Source organism: Montipora foliosa, chromosome 1 (genome assembly GCF_036669935.1).
Source record: "Montipora foliosa isolate CH-2021 chromosome 1, ASM3666993v2, whole genome shotgun sequence".
Classification (NCBI taxonomy): domain Eukaryota; kingdom Metazoa; phylum Cnidaria; class Anthozoa; order Scleractinia; family Acroporidae; genus Montipora; species Montipora foliosa.
In genome coordinates, this window is record NC_090869.1 from 51,543,071 (window position 1) to 51,558,070 (window position 15,000).

The window sequence follows — 15,000 nt, forward strand, 5'->3', positions numbered from 1 at the left end:
CGTAGAGGCCCATAACCTAGTAGAGTCTCTCTCTCTCTCATTTCGCCTTGGCCCATCTGTTCACTGTATTATCTAAAGTTAGAACGCAACGCTTCTGATTGGTTTGAAACCAAGAAGCCGCCCGAGGGAATGCTCGTGCTTAATGCAAAATCATGGCTTGTGCAAGGGACAAGATACTGGCAGGTTTTTTTCCCCTCAAAAGTCTAGCAGTAGCCATCCTAAAAATAGATAATACAGAAACTGATGGGCCGCATTCCATCGTAGATCGAGACCTTTGGGTTGTGGACTTTTGCATACGTAGAATCCTATCATCTTTTGAATACCACTTTGGATGCTCTGCCACTAACTATGCTGCCACTGAGCTACAAGCGCTGATGAAAGAAGGGCATACATAACTGAACTAAGTTCGGGGACAGACGTTTTCGAGTTTGTTTCGATCACTCCTTTCTGGGCCATGCCAATTTCGACAACCGTCCAAAAAGCATTGTAATATGATCTTCATGAGACAATGTGTTGGCCCTCTGAAAACTTCAATCATATTTTATGTATTTAGATAGAAATCTCGCAGCATTTCTTTTGAAGAAAGATGGGACATTGTAAAATGGACACCTATTTCCAGAGATTCGATCCGGCCGTCTCATACTAACCTTTGGACCCATGAGAGCTATTGAGAAGGACCCTCCGCTATTTCCCCCTGCCCTTCCCACTAAAAGCAAATATCAAAGCAAATGAAACAATTTTTCTACGATTATTTTACGACCAAGACTAACGGCCAGGATAGTTTAAGTGATGAGCCCAAGCTTTTGCTTCAACTGAGAAGTCTCTTATTGGTACCCATCCAAGTAAACTAAACGATTAGCCCTTCCTATGGAGGATAGGATACATTACCTGTGTGCTTGGGATGCAAGCTGCAGAGCCTTGATTAACACAGTTAAATTCCGCGGTACTGCATTGGTGAGGTTTTGTAGTGGCTGGATTTGAAGTTGGTGTGAGTGGAGGAGCGAGTGGCAATTGACCATTGAACTGATTACAGCCTGGGGTGAAAGAGACATCGTCAATTCCAATGTCACCAGTGTATCTATCACCACGTACACCTTCAATGATCACCTGTGGGAAAGAAAATTAGAATACGATTCAGTTTACCATTGGAGAAATTCAGTTCCGCGTTCCAGAGTTTCATCCTTAACTTTAATTTGAAAAGCAACTTTAAAAAGTAAATAAATGAAGACAAACAAACAAAGGTTACTTTTTCCATGTAAATGACACTTATGTGGCTTAAACGTGTGTCTGTCAAAGAGCTGGAATACGAGCGTTTTTGGGACATGTATGACAAGAAACAGCGTGAAAGAACTGTTTATTTGAAGAGCGGATTATAGACGAAAGATAGAAGTGATTCTCGCACTTAACTGGACAATTTAAGTTATTGTCCTGGCAAGTGCGAAATCTCAGAGGTCGTGGGTTCGAATCCCGTTGAAGTCGCATGAATTTTTCAGGTGTCTACAGGAGACAATTGCTTAAATTGTTCAGTTAAAGTGCCCCTGTGATCAAAAAAACCACTTCCTTTTTTCCTTCAGATTTTGAAAATGTGTTTGCTTTAACACGTGACTGGCAAAATTTTGAGCTTTGATTTTTATCCCAAGTGTAAGTTTTGGATTTCATGGTCCGCCATTACTCACGTTCAAAACTGACCGATTGGACCTCAGAGGGTTGGATCCAGGGAAAAGTGACGTCAGAGGCTCACTAGCTTAAAATTTCAGCGTGTGAACGCAGCTTATTATATATGCAAAGCGTGAGTTTAAACGTCTGAAAGCCCAAAACCCCCGTGCTGCATATTAATTCTGCGGCGTACACACGTATTGCATTCTTAAACTAGTGAGCCTTTGACGTCATTTTCTCCTCGATCCAGCTCTCTCAAGAACATAATGTTAGTAATGGCGGACCATTAAATAGGAAAATTACAGTTAAAATAAAGAGGTGTCTTTTTGAAATCAAGGCTTAAAACGTGGGTCACTTAGTATTTTGTTAACATAGTTTTGAAATCCAAAGAAAAATATGAATTGATTTTTTGGTCACAGGGGCACTTTAATAAGTGCGAGGATCACGACTCTATTTTTCGAAGAAAAAGCGTGTGGTTTGCCGATGGCTGCAACGGCCATCTCAATCTCTACATACATATCTTTTCAAACATTAACTCGCTTTTGTCTGCCACGCAACTCGGATTGAACTGTACATTACAGAAGGAACCTTCAACCATCATCAGTTGTAACACAGATTGAGTCAAGAGTCAAGCGACCCATGCCAACCACAACAATGTTTAAATGCATATCCTGTGTTACAACCAGGTTTTCCTTTCACTCTAAGAACTCATTGCCTCTCAAGAAAGCTTGGACGGCAAAAAAGCGGGTTAATTCATGATAAACGAGCACGACAATTAAACACTACAAAGAGGCTGTAACGCCAAAACATGGCTTGTCTTTCATATACCGGATCCGGAATAATTAACGTCCATGAAACAAAAGAACAAAGCAAACACAACAATACTTAGTCAGAATAACAATGGTTCTTTCGTCTTCTGCCATTTTGGTCCGGCATATGAAAGTCTACCCCGAAACATTCACTTGTTTTGACTCTCCAAAAGTATCTGCATACCTTTTCCGATGGAAAATCAAACAATATTTTCTGTCTAAAGTCTGCAAAGCCTATTATGCTCGGCTAGGACGTGCCAAATTCTTCTGACTTTACTTTTGTCTTCTTTCTTACCAATCCTAAGGACAGTATCTTGAACAGTCTCGCTATTTTGTTAACTGCGGTGTTTCACATTTTCAATTAACTACTTTCGCGTGGGAAAGTGATATCGGAAAGAAATGTTACCGAGTGACCAGAGTCCCTTTTGATGTTACAACTCGGCAACTAAGACAGAATGAAGAAAACTCTCCACGCAAGGCACTCTATTTTTAACCCATTTGCTGAAATAGTGTCTCAAACGTCATTTGCCTTATTTGGGTGCTTTGAGATGGTGAAATCTATCTAGGAGTTAGTCTTATTTAACTTGAGGATCGACCCACTCAAGGAAAGTAGGCGCAACTCTGTCATTCCCGCAAGGATTCCTGGCTTCTGCAAAAAAGGTAAATTTGTCAAAAATTGATAAGAAAATACAACAAAAACCTGAAAGTCTTTGTTTGAAGACAGCTGAATAACAGCCCTGTTCCAAATAGCTCCCTGCGAGCCAACTTTTCTCCAGACTCTTTGTTGGGCCGATCCATTCCTGAAGGTCCTAATGTACACGTTAAGGCTCTCCGCTGAGTCACCGTACATGTGGTAAAAGAACCGGAGCTTGCAGGGACTTGAACCGGGGACTATTCCCTGGAAGTTCCGGCTGACAAGCCATGCTTTGTCACCATATTTTCGCGGCCAAGATGTTTCAATGTACGTGTAGTAACCATTCTGAGTGGTGTGGTCGGATGGCGGACCAGTGTTGAAGGAGGCTGTTGCACCTGTTTGGACAATAAATACCATGAGATTCCGCCATGTTGGAAACTGGAGCGCTGAATGCACTGTTTTATAAACGACTGTTCCTTAAGACAAAATCGGTTAGAGTAACACATTCTGTTTTCATTTGACGCATATAACTCGGCTTGAAAGGCTTGAAAACACGAAACTGGATGTTAGTGACAAATGAATGTTCTTTTCATTTTCTTTCGTCACCCAGATATGATCACGATTCACACTAACTCCATTGATGCCCCTTACTATACAGTAAAACCCCGCTAGTAACAACCTATTTTTAAGAACACGTTAGCCTAAAATTTATCGGTTAGACGCCCTCTAAACAAGAACCTGTTGACACTAACATTTGAAACAGGTTCATATTTTCTAAGGGATAGAGGAAAAAGGGCTGCTGTATAGGGGATAAAGGCCGAATACCACTAAATTCTGTTTTCTACAACGCCATTGTTTCCTTCAGGTAATAAGAACCGATAGACCTAATCGGCTAACTCAATGTTGTACCCAATTCAAACCCTTTGGGAATGAAACGTAGGTATTTCCATATCATTTAAATATGAATGCTACATTATCATGCAAATACAATACACAAAGAATCTTAATCCCGGGAGATTTGAATTGGGTACAACATTGAGTTAGCCGATTAGCTCTATTTAAGAAAATAGATAGACTAAACTCTTGTTAATTACCATTTATGTAAGAATCGGTTTAGGCTAAATTTTAAAATGGAAGGTTCTTACTTGCAGGGATTTACCGTATTGAAATGTAGAATTCATCCATACAATATTCAAATCGTATTTGAAATCAAGCATGCTACAATCACCTTGCAATCATATCAGGGAATCTTTCCTGACGTCGTTATTTACATTTGAGTTTGCTCACAAAAGGCATTATTCTAATATACAAATTGACTTCAAAAAGTAAAAGAACTTAAATTGTTAGACTTGTTAACTCTCCAAATCTTTTAGCTTTCATAACGAGCCAGTTATTAGCCATCAAAAACTGATAAATTATTGGGTGGCAAAAGCACTAATCACCCCATACATTCTTTTTAAAATTTCGAATTTTCAAAGCATCATTGCTCAGAGATTATCGGGAATATCGCGTTGAAATTTTCAGAGAGAGCTTATGCAATGCACTTTCAAAATTCAGTACTGTACTTTTTTTCCCGGCTGATTGATTAGATAACGATAACCTTGCGCTTAACAGGTTAAACTTTGCGTTCATAACTTCGAGGATCATAGCTTCGCTTGAAAACTGAATGTAATACTAAAAATGTCCCAAAAGAAATGCTCCTAGACTTTGATTAAAGGGCCACCTTCGATCCGAGAGGCTTTTCGACCGTCTGCTTTTGTTATGGAAATTCGCATTGCTTATTGCAGCGATCTGATTGGATGAATTTCAGCTTTGACGGGATTTTTAAAGGCCCACCTTCACCCAAAACTCATTGCGGTCGTTTGTTTTTGTTTTTCAAATGACGACTTGTCGAAATACGTGATGTGATTGGCTAAAGGCACTCAGGCGAATCACGCAGGAAACAACATGTCAGATATTTAGGTAATTTCGTGTTACACAAAATTCAGTCACGGTGCGCAATGACGTTTGGGCGAATGTGGGCCTTTAAGTACGAAAATTGTTCCGCGGCACGCAATGCCTGTAGGGTGAACGTGGGCCTCTAACTCTCGCGGACCGGCGTCGTTTTCACAATTCAAAAGTTATTAATGACCAATTAAGAGGGTCAATAGGATGCACCAACCTTTCCTTCGCCGCCAGTCAAAGTTATCTTCACTACTCTGTGTCCAATCACAATATCCTCGAGAAAAGTCACATCTCGTTGCGTACGCACCTATAAGAAGAATTAAATGAGAGGAAACCCAGCACCGTTGTCTCAAGTTCAGAGAGAATGGGAGGAGAGAGGGTGGTGACAATTCTTGCAAGACCGCTTTGAACCATCGTTTTCGGTTAAAACGTGACAGTATATCTTTCTTGTAAACAACACACATTCAAAGCCATATGATAATCATTATAAAGAGACACTTGCAAGGGAGAAAAGTCTACTTCCAAATATTTTAAGAAAGCAGAGTCAACACACAGGCAAACAAAGGGACTCGCGAAGGGCTCAGAAAATTAAATAATCAAGGCAAGTACCGTAACCGCTAAGACTGGTTTGCACCAGCGACGCTAGAATAAGCACAAAAACTATGGAGGTTCGCCCTGTTGATTACTAATTACATTAGTGGTTGAAAAGAGATCCCACATTATCACCATCATCATCATCATATCTCTCCATGCCCTACTCTTTGCGAATAGCGTGTGGATTCTTTTACGTCCCACAGGTTTATGAACAATGAGGGGTTGTGAGACGGGGCCTACGGTTTATCGTCCTCATCCGAGAAGACTAGAAAGTCTAACCATTTTCAGATGTCATTACAAAGCCAGCACTTCCTCCTCACCGGTGCGCGGTACCTGGAGAAAATTATGCATTTCATCAATCTTTTCTGGACTTCAAAACTTAACAAACCAGGATAAACAAAGGAACTTTACATACCACATTGAGTTTCATCCGAATTATCACCACAGTCATCGTTGTAATCACAGACATAATCATTGCTAACACAAGATTTCCGTGTACAGGTTTTGGATTGAGCAGGACAACTGCTAACAACAGGGGGGAGGGCACAATCAACAAACTGAATGTCATCAATAGCGATGTCTCCTGTAAACCATCGGCCACGGATGCCTACAAAGAAACCAATTCGGTTTTCGTCATTTACGCCAAAAAAATAACATTGCGCCCAGGCTTTTAAGTGCTACTATGATCAAAAATCGTTTTCTTTTTTTTCTTCAGATTTTGAAAGTGCGTTCGCTTAACACCTGACTGGCAAAAGTTTGAGCTTTGATTTTTATCCAAAGGCTGTTTACTTCGAGTGTAACTTTCGGATTTCACGGCCCGCCATTACTCAAGTTCACAACTGACCCATTGGACCTCAGAAGGGTTGGATTTGGGGAAAGTGATATCATTTACACACTGGCTTAAAATTTCAGCGTGTAAATGCAGCTTGTTTACATGAGCAAAAAACGAGTTAAGAAGTCTGAAAGCCCGAAACTCCCGCGCTGTATTATATCAATTCAGCCGCGTACACACGCATTGCAATCTTAAACTGGTGAGTCTTTGACGTCATTTCCTCCTCGATCCAGTTCTCTCAAGATTTTAAAATTAGTAATGACGGACTATTAAATAGCAAAAATTCCAGTTAAAATCAGTAAACAGATGTCTTAGTGTGTAGTTAACGTAGTTTTGAAATTCAAAGAAAACGAAAAGTTGATATTTCGGTCACAGTAGCACTTTAAGTTGCATAACTGAAAGTTATGGCCCGCATCTTCAAGTTCAATTTATAGCCGGAAGCACGAGAGCCATAAATTGAAGTGGGAAAAGCCCCCTGAAAAGAACGTAAGTTGCAGTAAGGTGCGAGAAAACGAGCTTAGCAAAATATTGATTGCACGGAGGCAAGAGTGGTATTCATAAATCGCCACCAAGAAATTACTCTGTTGTTTTTGTGCTAATCATCCTCCATAGCCTCACTTTGGAGTAAAAATTATTTTGGATTTTGTTCGTGCGAACGAGGCTAGTGAGGATAATTAGCACAAAGACAAAAGAGTAATTTCTTGGTGGCCATTTATGAATACTGTCGATGGCCCGATTAAATTGACCATCCGTGACGAGCGTACAATCTGAGAACTATCAATACAAAGCGATCCACCGTCAAGGCACATAAATTAAGAAAATTGGACGTACTTTACCATGAGTTCATACATGTAGCTGTGAAAAGCCAAAGTGAACAAAGAAAAGCCAAACTATCGAAGACAGTTTCTGAACAATTGTGACCTTACCTTGCGCATTATCCAACAGAGCTACAGTTTGAGATACATGGTACTTGGAACAGACATCTCACAAGAACTACGTGATTCACCAAAACGCTACTATTTGGACACAGTTCGATGTTACTCAAGTTAGAAGATTTATGAACGTTACTTCCAAAGTTACCAATCGCGATCCAAAGATTTGACATTCCTGCGTTGTGTCTTCAGTAGAGGTGCTCAAGACACTGACTGTTATCAGGAACTTATGACTACGAGTAAACAACTGATACTTATGGTAACGGTAATGGGTATACACCGCACATATCACATGCAGTCTAATGGTGGTTTACACATCTTTCTCTGTGGTGAGGCGCCTCAGTCAATATTATTTTGATACCCCCCGCCCCTCCCAACTGCTGTACTGGGAATCTGACACTCCGATAAGACCGAAATCACAACAACAACAACCTGTTCTATTCTCCTCAAAAACCGGTCCTAACCGTGAATGTTTTTGAAGGCGTTCAAAAAACTCGCAGCACGTGTTTTATCCGGTCAAAAAACTGCTGCTCGTCTTTTAAACAGTACATAACTAATAGGCCACGTTCGATATATCAATATTCACACATGGCTAAGAGGCTTTATGGTTAAATTTGAATATTGTTTTGTTTAGAAATCTCCCTTGAGGCTTGTGAGACAAAGAAAACAGAACTGAGCCGTGAAATTTAACCATAAAGCCTCGTAGCTATGCTTGAATATTGATACATCGAACTTGGCCAATTCATCGCTCGTTATTTTTGAATTGCTATCTCCCTTGTAAATTGCCAATTTCATTTATACGCCTGTGACGTAATAAGAGGCATTGCGTATTGATTGGCTATATTGACAATAAGTTGCGACAGAAGGCATTCTAAATATGGATGCTCTGAGAAAGCAATACACTAGAAGTAACGGAACGCTTCTAGTTACCTACATTAATCCCTTACCCTGGAAAAGAACTTGGAACGGTTGGCTCTTCTTTCCAATTCCAACGACTCCTTGCAGCCATCTGTTACCTTTGTTACCAGATTTCCTCCACCAGAGCGTCAGTCTATTGCTTGTGTTCACGTAGACACTGAGCGATCCAATGGAGGAGCCATACATGTGGTACCAGAAAGTCATCTTACAGTTGGAATGCGCCTTGTAAAAGAAAAGAAGAGAAAACCCTAATGCGGTGATTAATTCTTTTAGGATAAACTACGTATGCTGAATATTTATGTGATTCAAAGACAACTTACTTCCAACACCGTCGGGAGTTGTTGGGGGGTCCACGGCTACACGTAATGTGATGCCTGCCGATTGCTTTGAAACTCCCCGAAGTATTCGCTATTCCATAATACAGTTCATTTGAGGGGGGGTGGGGGGGGGGGGGGGAGGGGACTTATTTGCATTAAAGCAATGGATATCCAGTTCACTGAAGCACGATACAGTCCGAAAAATTAATAACTTGTATTGTTTTTTTTTTATGTAAAGAACCCTCCAAAACGTATTGCATTGTGTGAATGGGGGAAATAACAAAATTCCTATCGCTAACGTCCACTCGATTGCCATAAATCCGAAGTAGATTCTTCGTCACGTTTATCAAATTGGAGCTTGCACCGAGTTACTTGCAATCTTGGACACAACGAAAACCTTACCTTCTTGAATTGAGGGCTTAACAACCTGGCCCTGTCTCCAATACGGCCGAATGTTGTCTCAATATACATGAAATAACCTTGATTGGTACCAGTGGTATGGTCTACCGAGGGCCCTGTACCAAAACTTGGTGTTCTGCCTCGCTTGCGACTCCAATCAAAGTGGTCTTTGTCAGTATTTATCCAGCCGCACTGATTGCTCTCGAATGTGCACGTATTCGCTGTGAACAAGAAAGCCGGTACCTCATTAGACATATATGACTAAAGGAGTCTGCGTATCTACCCCAATTGTTCTGCACGCGAGGGAGAACCTTACCTTCCCGCGTTGGTTTTGTATCAGAAATCTCACTCGTTCGCTGCCCTCACTCATTCGATTTCAGATACTTCACCAACTCGTGTGAAAATCCCGTACGCGCGTGCTTTCAATGAAGTAATCTCTATTTTCTTCACGTAACTCAAGTGAACAAATAGATTCCATGTTGCCGTGCGTCTGTTCAGTAACAGATCACAAATGACGTCAATATGTGGTAAGAACAAACAAGTGGCATACGAGCTGATAGCCGAGTGTCACTAACGTTCTTACCATATTTTGGTGTCTTCTGTGATCTTTTAGGGAGCTTAAGCATGCGCGTGTTTGAGACGTGGACGGCAACCGGAAGTGAGCTGTTTTCCTTTTTAACATGTCTTCGCACAACCACATTTACATTGCCAAGTATCTTTTCTCCATTAGAGATGATTAGTATAAAAATCTGGGAGACACCACTGTCCTAGCGCGCGAAATATTTTTTTCCGGTTGCCGTCCGCGTCTCAAAAACGCGCGTGCTTAAGCTCCCTATTAGGAAGTTTTAGAGACGTCAACGGCGACGGCAACGAGAACGTCAAAAATTTTCATATTTGGTGGACAAAAGCAAAAGCTTTGCAAGCTCTGCACGTGCGTTTTACATTTTTTGTCCATTTCCTTGGAATAGTCACGAAGTGAGTGATAAGAATGACGCAAATTTATGTTTTGAGATGAAGTTCTCCTTGCCGTTCTCGTTGCCGTTGCCGTTGCTAAAGCTCCCTGTTACTTAACAGACGCACGGCAAAATGGAAACTATTCGTTTCGATCATAGGTAAGGAATAAGCAAAATGCGTGCATTATTGATCTTATTATACAAACATATTTATTTCATAAGGGATATTATTGATCTAATTTCAGACTCTTCTACTATTACATTTTTCATTTCTTATTTATATGATGCAATCTTATGTGTACATTTTTGTTGTATTTTAAGAGTTTTTAACATCGGAGTTGAACATTGGATATAGAACCTGTATCATATTTTTATTGGTATTGTTATTATTATTATTATTATTATTATTATTATTATTATTATTATTATTATTATTAAGTTTCAACATCATGCTCTGGCTGTTGTCATTGCCGTCTTTTCTTCTGTTAGGCGAGTCCTAACAAATGACCAAAGGCTAACAGAATTATCTCTTCTTCACATTTCCAACACTTTCCTCAATATCCTTGCAGTTCCCAACAAGGCAGTTTTTTGCATTACTCCAACATTGAATGGTATCCCTAGCTTTTCAATCCACCTATCAAATCGTTTGGTGACACTTCCAAGGGCTCCTATCACTACAGGTACGACTTCTACCATTTTGAGTTGCCACAACACTAGTTTTCGATTAGTCAATCGATTTCAGAACTGGCTTTAACAGTCTTGTAACAGGACATAAAAGTAGCTGACATCAAAACCAACCACCTTAAATACTCGTCCTATTTGGAACGAGGCCTTATTCCGGCCTTAACATTTGACAGTGGCTGCGTCAAATAATTTCGTTGATCCCTCAGCATCTAGCTTTTGCAACTGATTTCAGAGCTGTCTACAGCAGTTTCTTTCACACGAAATTACACACAACCCGACCACCATACTTACAATCAATCCACGCTAGGATGAGTTATCTCGATACCAAAAATTATTATGGAAATGAATCCAAGTTTTACTCATTCAGCGCTAACACCCATTGCATTACTCCAACATTGAATGGAATCCCTAGCTTTCCAATCCACCTATCAAATCGTTTGGTGACACTTCCAAGGGCTCCTTTCACTACAGGTACGACTTCTACCATTTTGAGTTTCCACAGTCTTCCGATCTCAGTCTTTAAGTCCTGGTATTTTTCCACTTTTTCCCTTTCTTTTTCCCCTACTCTTACATCAGCTGGTACAGCAATATCGATGATTATCCCCTTTCGCTCTTTCATGTCAATTACAATTATTTCTGGTCTTCTTGCCTCTATCACATTGTCACACTGAACATTGATATCCCACAATTATTATTATTATTATTATTATTATTATTATTATTATTATTATTATTATTATTATTCATACTTACGGCAGAACCTTTCATCTGAGCCATCGGCACAATCCAAGTTGAAATCACAGACTTTGCTTGTCGCTATACATCTACCATCGCTGACACAGGGAACCTCTGGTAGAATACAGTTGTTTGGAGCAATCGTGGTAACAGGTGTCACTGTTGAGCCAACTCCTGGCAGAGAACCAGTGAATGGTTGGCATTTGGGTTCAACAGCAATGCTAAGATCGTCAATAGCGATATCACCTTGATATCCCCTGCCTCTAACACCTACAAGAAACGACAATTTAAGTTAACTATGGATTGCATTCATTTTTATTTTATTGTGCTCAAGTTCAAGGACAAAAATCGGTCGGCGGCTATGTTGGTAATGAAACTTAAACCAGGAACAGCGGAGACGTGAACCTCACTTTAAAACGAAAAGGTTCGTTAAAAATGAAAATTAGCACGATCGAACAATTTTGTGAGCCAGAAACAGATCTGCGTTCACAGGCTGCCGTCTTGTCTTTAATTTCTGCAATGTTTTCTTTTGTCTCGGCAAAACGATACCACCGTTGGTAACGTACGTCCGGATATGCAAGCAATTAGATGCACGCCGAATTTTAACATCCAACAGGAAGTGTCCCTTCAAAAAGCGCCCGCAAAAGAGGAAACACTGTTGTGGACACATTGTTTCCCGCAATGTTTCTTCGGCGCGCAACAAATTCTGAAACATTTTTGCTTCTCGGGAAGCAAATTTTGCTTCCGCAAGAAATGTTTCCTGGGGCCTTAAGTCCAAGCGAGTGCTACCTATTTCAAGTCCAACAATGACGTAAGGGTAAAGGTTAGCGTTATTTTCAGCTTAGGGTACACGCAGCTGCTTATCCTCATTTGAGAAGCAACGTTTGGGGGACACTTTGTTACGTTTATTGTCTGTACTCCGAGACAAGAGTGATGTTGATGTTAAGGAGAAGAGCAAGGGGACACCTTGTGACGCTTATTGAAATCCGCGTTCATCTAATGGACCTTACTCGCGTGGCGGCCATATTGGCCACAGACAGCAGATTTCGTACCCGGAGCGTCGAGATGAAATGTTTGGGAACGAGTTTCGGTGCGCAAAAACAACAGTTTTCAATCCCTCGGGACTCAACATGCCGCCATGTTATTAAGGCCTATTACTTGCATTTCTGGACATATCTGCCGATGGTCGAGTGAACTGTTTTCTGTTGAACATCACAATAACGAGAGTAGCACAATATTCAAGCTTGATTCACACTAGCGACGCGAAGGAAAAAGCAAGAAATGTTAACGCGAAGGACGCCAACGCAAGGAAGGTTACACACAAAGGTAAAATCAAAACGGACTTAATTTTTACTTAAAATGCGAGAGAGCCATCTTGGTTTCAACTTCAACCGAATTGGCATAGAACATTCGCGTTTGCGTTGCTCTGTTTACACGTCAACACAAGAGCCAAGGAACGGAATGATTTTTTTTCCAATTCCTTGTATTGTTGGCGCTTGCGTTTACCTTTGCAAAAGGCTGTGGTAGTTCTCGTGGCAATTTAAGACAGACGCAGACATCAAATGATCCAATAAAAATGCACTTAATGCAAACAGGAGACGATATGCGCGAGAAAACAAGCATACGTAATTGCATTCAGTTAAAAAAACAGCCCAAATTTTGCTTCCCATCCCATCCGAAACCAAGGCAATTGCACAGTTATTTCCAACAGTTAATTATCTCGCGAGGCTAAAGTTAACTTACGCGAAAAACCATTTTTCGATTAGTCAATCGATTACAGAACTGGCTTTAACAGCCTTGTAACAGGACATAAAAATAGCTGACATCAAAACCAACCACCTTAAATACTCGTCCTATTTGGAACGAGGCCTTATTCCGGCCTTAACATTTGACAGTGGCTGCGTCAAACAATTTCGTTGATCCCTCAGCATCTAGCTTTTGCAACTGATTTCAGAGCTGTCTACAGCAGTTTCTTTCACACGAAATTACACACAACCCGACCACCATACTTACAATCAATCCACGCTAGGATGAGTTATCTCGATACCAAATCTCATTATGCAAATGAATCCAACTTTTACTCAGTCAGCGCTAACACCCATTGCATTTAAACTGACCTTCAATGATAAGTTGGAAGGGCTGATTTCCATTGCTCGCATTCACCACAGATCGAATCCAGTTGTCTCCCAGACTGCCGGACATGTTCCCAAGTGTTATTAGTGGTCCATTTAATTTAGTGCGCATATAAACTACCAGACCATTTACATGGCGACCAAACATATGATAAAACATCCGCAAACTACATTGCCCAATAAGATTTGGACTGGTAAGCCTGGCACGATCCCCAAACCTCTGGCCACTGGCCTCCATGTAAAGATAGTAGCCTAAGAAATAAATGATAACAAATGCAATTTCTTTTTGTATCCCAACGACATGTTGCCACTGGAAAGGCATCGAACTGCTTGCAAAGGTTATTTTTTCGAATGAATAATAGATAGGTTAACCTATGACTAAGCTAAACAAGGCGTCCTGAAGCCTATACACTCCAACAAATCATTAGAATGATAGAATGGATAATATCCTCACACATGAGTGCCTGGCAGTTCGAGGAGGGAGAAGGATGGAGGGACAGATTGATCAAAACGTATCCACTGTGCAGTCCAAATAGATTTATTTGTACTTGCATGATTAAAACGAGTGTTGACAGCTCCCGTAAGACGCCACATGATGGATGTACACGTTACCATTCAGCTTCAGTACCTGAGACTATTTTTGAAGTTGTTTTTAAAAGACTCCTTTTCGATTTGATTTATTCCTTGAGGACTCCTAAAGTAAGAGATCGACGTTTTGCTTCGCGAGCTGATAATAGTCTATTTCCGAATTCGATTCCGTCCCACTCTCGAACAATTTCAAGGCTTCTCGTCAATTGATAGAAAATTCTCCCGGGGGCGATTTGTTGAAATTTAAATACGGTAAACAGTAATTTTCCAAAAAAAATCGATAAGAATTCATACAAAACCTACCATTTTTAATTTGAAACGGAGGTTCCAAAATTACTGTACCAATCCGTTCACCACTCATTTTAGAGGATTTTCGCTTGTTTTCATGGTTTGAAAAAGCAAAGTGCAAATTTCAAAACACACATGGTGTAATGGTCGGATCAACTGGCAAACGAAAGGTAAGCACGCCAAGAGAGATCCAATTATTTCATCAGCGAGGAAAATAAACTAATCACTGTGAGTCAATTGGAGTTCAGCTTACTTTGGACTCTCTTTGAAAAACAGGCTGCAGTGATCGAAGCTTAAATGCCTACCTGCTGCTGTACCAAAGGTATGGTCCCTGGATGGCCCAGTGGAAGACGATGGAGTACGGCCCTTGTGTCTGATCCAGTCGATGTCATCATCAGTCCCTTGACTCCATAAACAAAGGTTTTTTTCGAAGCTGCAGCGTGCCAAGTAATATTTACATGAAACTTCATCGGCATTGTTCCCACAGTCATCCGAAAAGTCACACCATTTGCTCTCATCGACACACGTAGTACCATTTCCACACCTCCAATGAAAAAAAACGTACCTAGCATTCAGAGGTGGTCT

The 15,000-nt window shown here is 40.6% G+C and overlaps 1 protein-coding gene across 1 annotated transcript in view; it reads right to left on the reverse strand.

The window, feature by feature from the left end:
- The window catches only part of LOC138000759 (MAM and LDL-receptor class A domain-containing protein 2-like), a 219,297-nt gene that overhangs the window by 55,950 nt on the left and 148,347 nt on the right, over positions 1 to 15,000 (reverse strand). The window contains exons 92-100 of the mRNA XM_068847403.1: positions 14,721 to 14,959; positions 13,525 to 13,791; positions 11,426 to 11,677; positions 9,039 to 9,256; positions 8,349 to 8,541; positions 6,053 to 6,244; positions 5,261 to 5,350; positions 3,166 to 3,494; positions 889 to 1,107 (exon numbers count right to left, since the gene is read on the reverse strand). Of these exons, the coding sequence (XP_068703504.1) occupies positions 889 to 1,107; positions 3,166 to 3,494; positions 5,261 to 5,350; positions 6,053 to 6,244; positions 8,349 to 8,541; positions 9,039 to 9,256; positions 11,426 to 11,677; positions 13,525 to 13,791; positions 14,721 to 14,959 (1,999 nt within the window). The remainder of the gene's footprint in view (positions 1 to 888; positions 1,108 to 3,165; positions 3,495 to 5,260; positions 5,351 to 6,052; positions 6,245 to 8,348; positions 8,542 to 9,038; positions 9,257 to 11,425; positions 11,678 to 13,524; positions 13,792 to 14,720; positions 14,960 to 15,000) is intronic.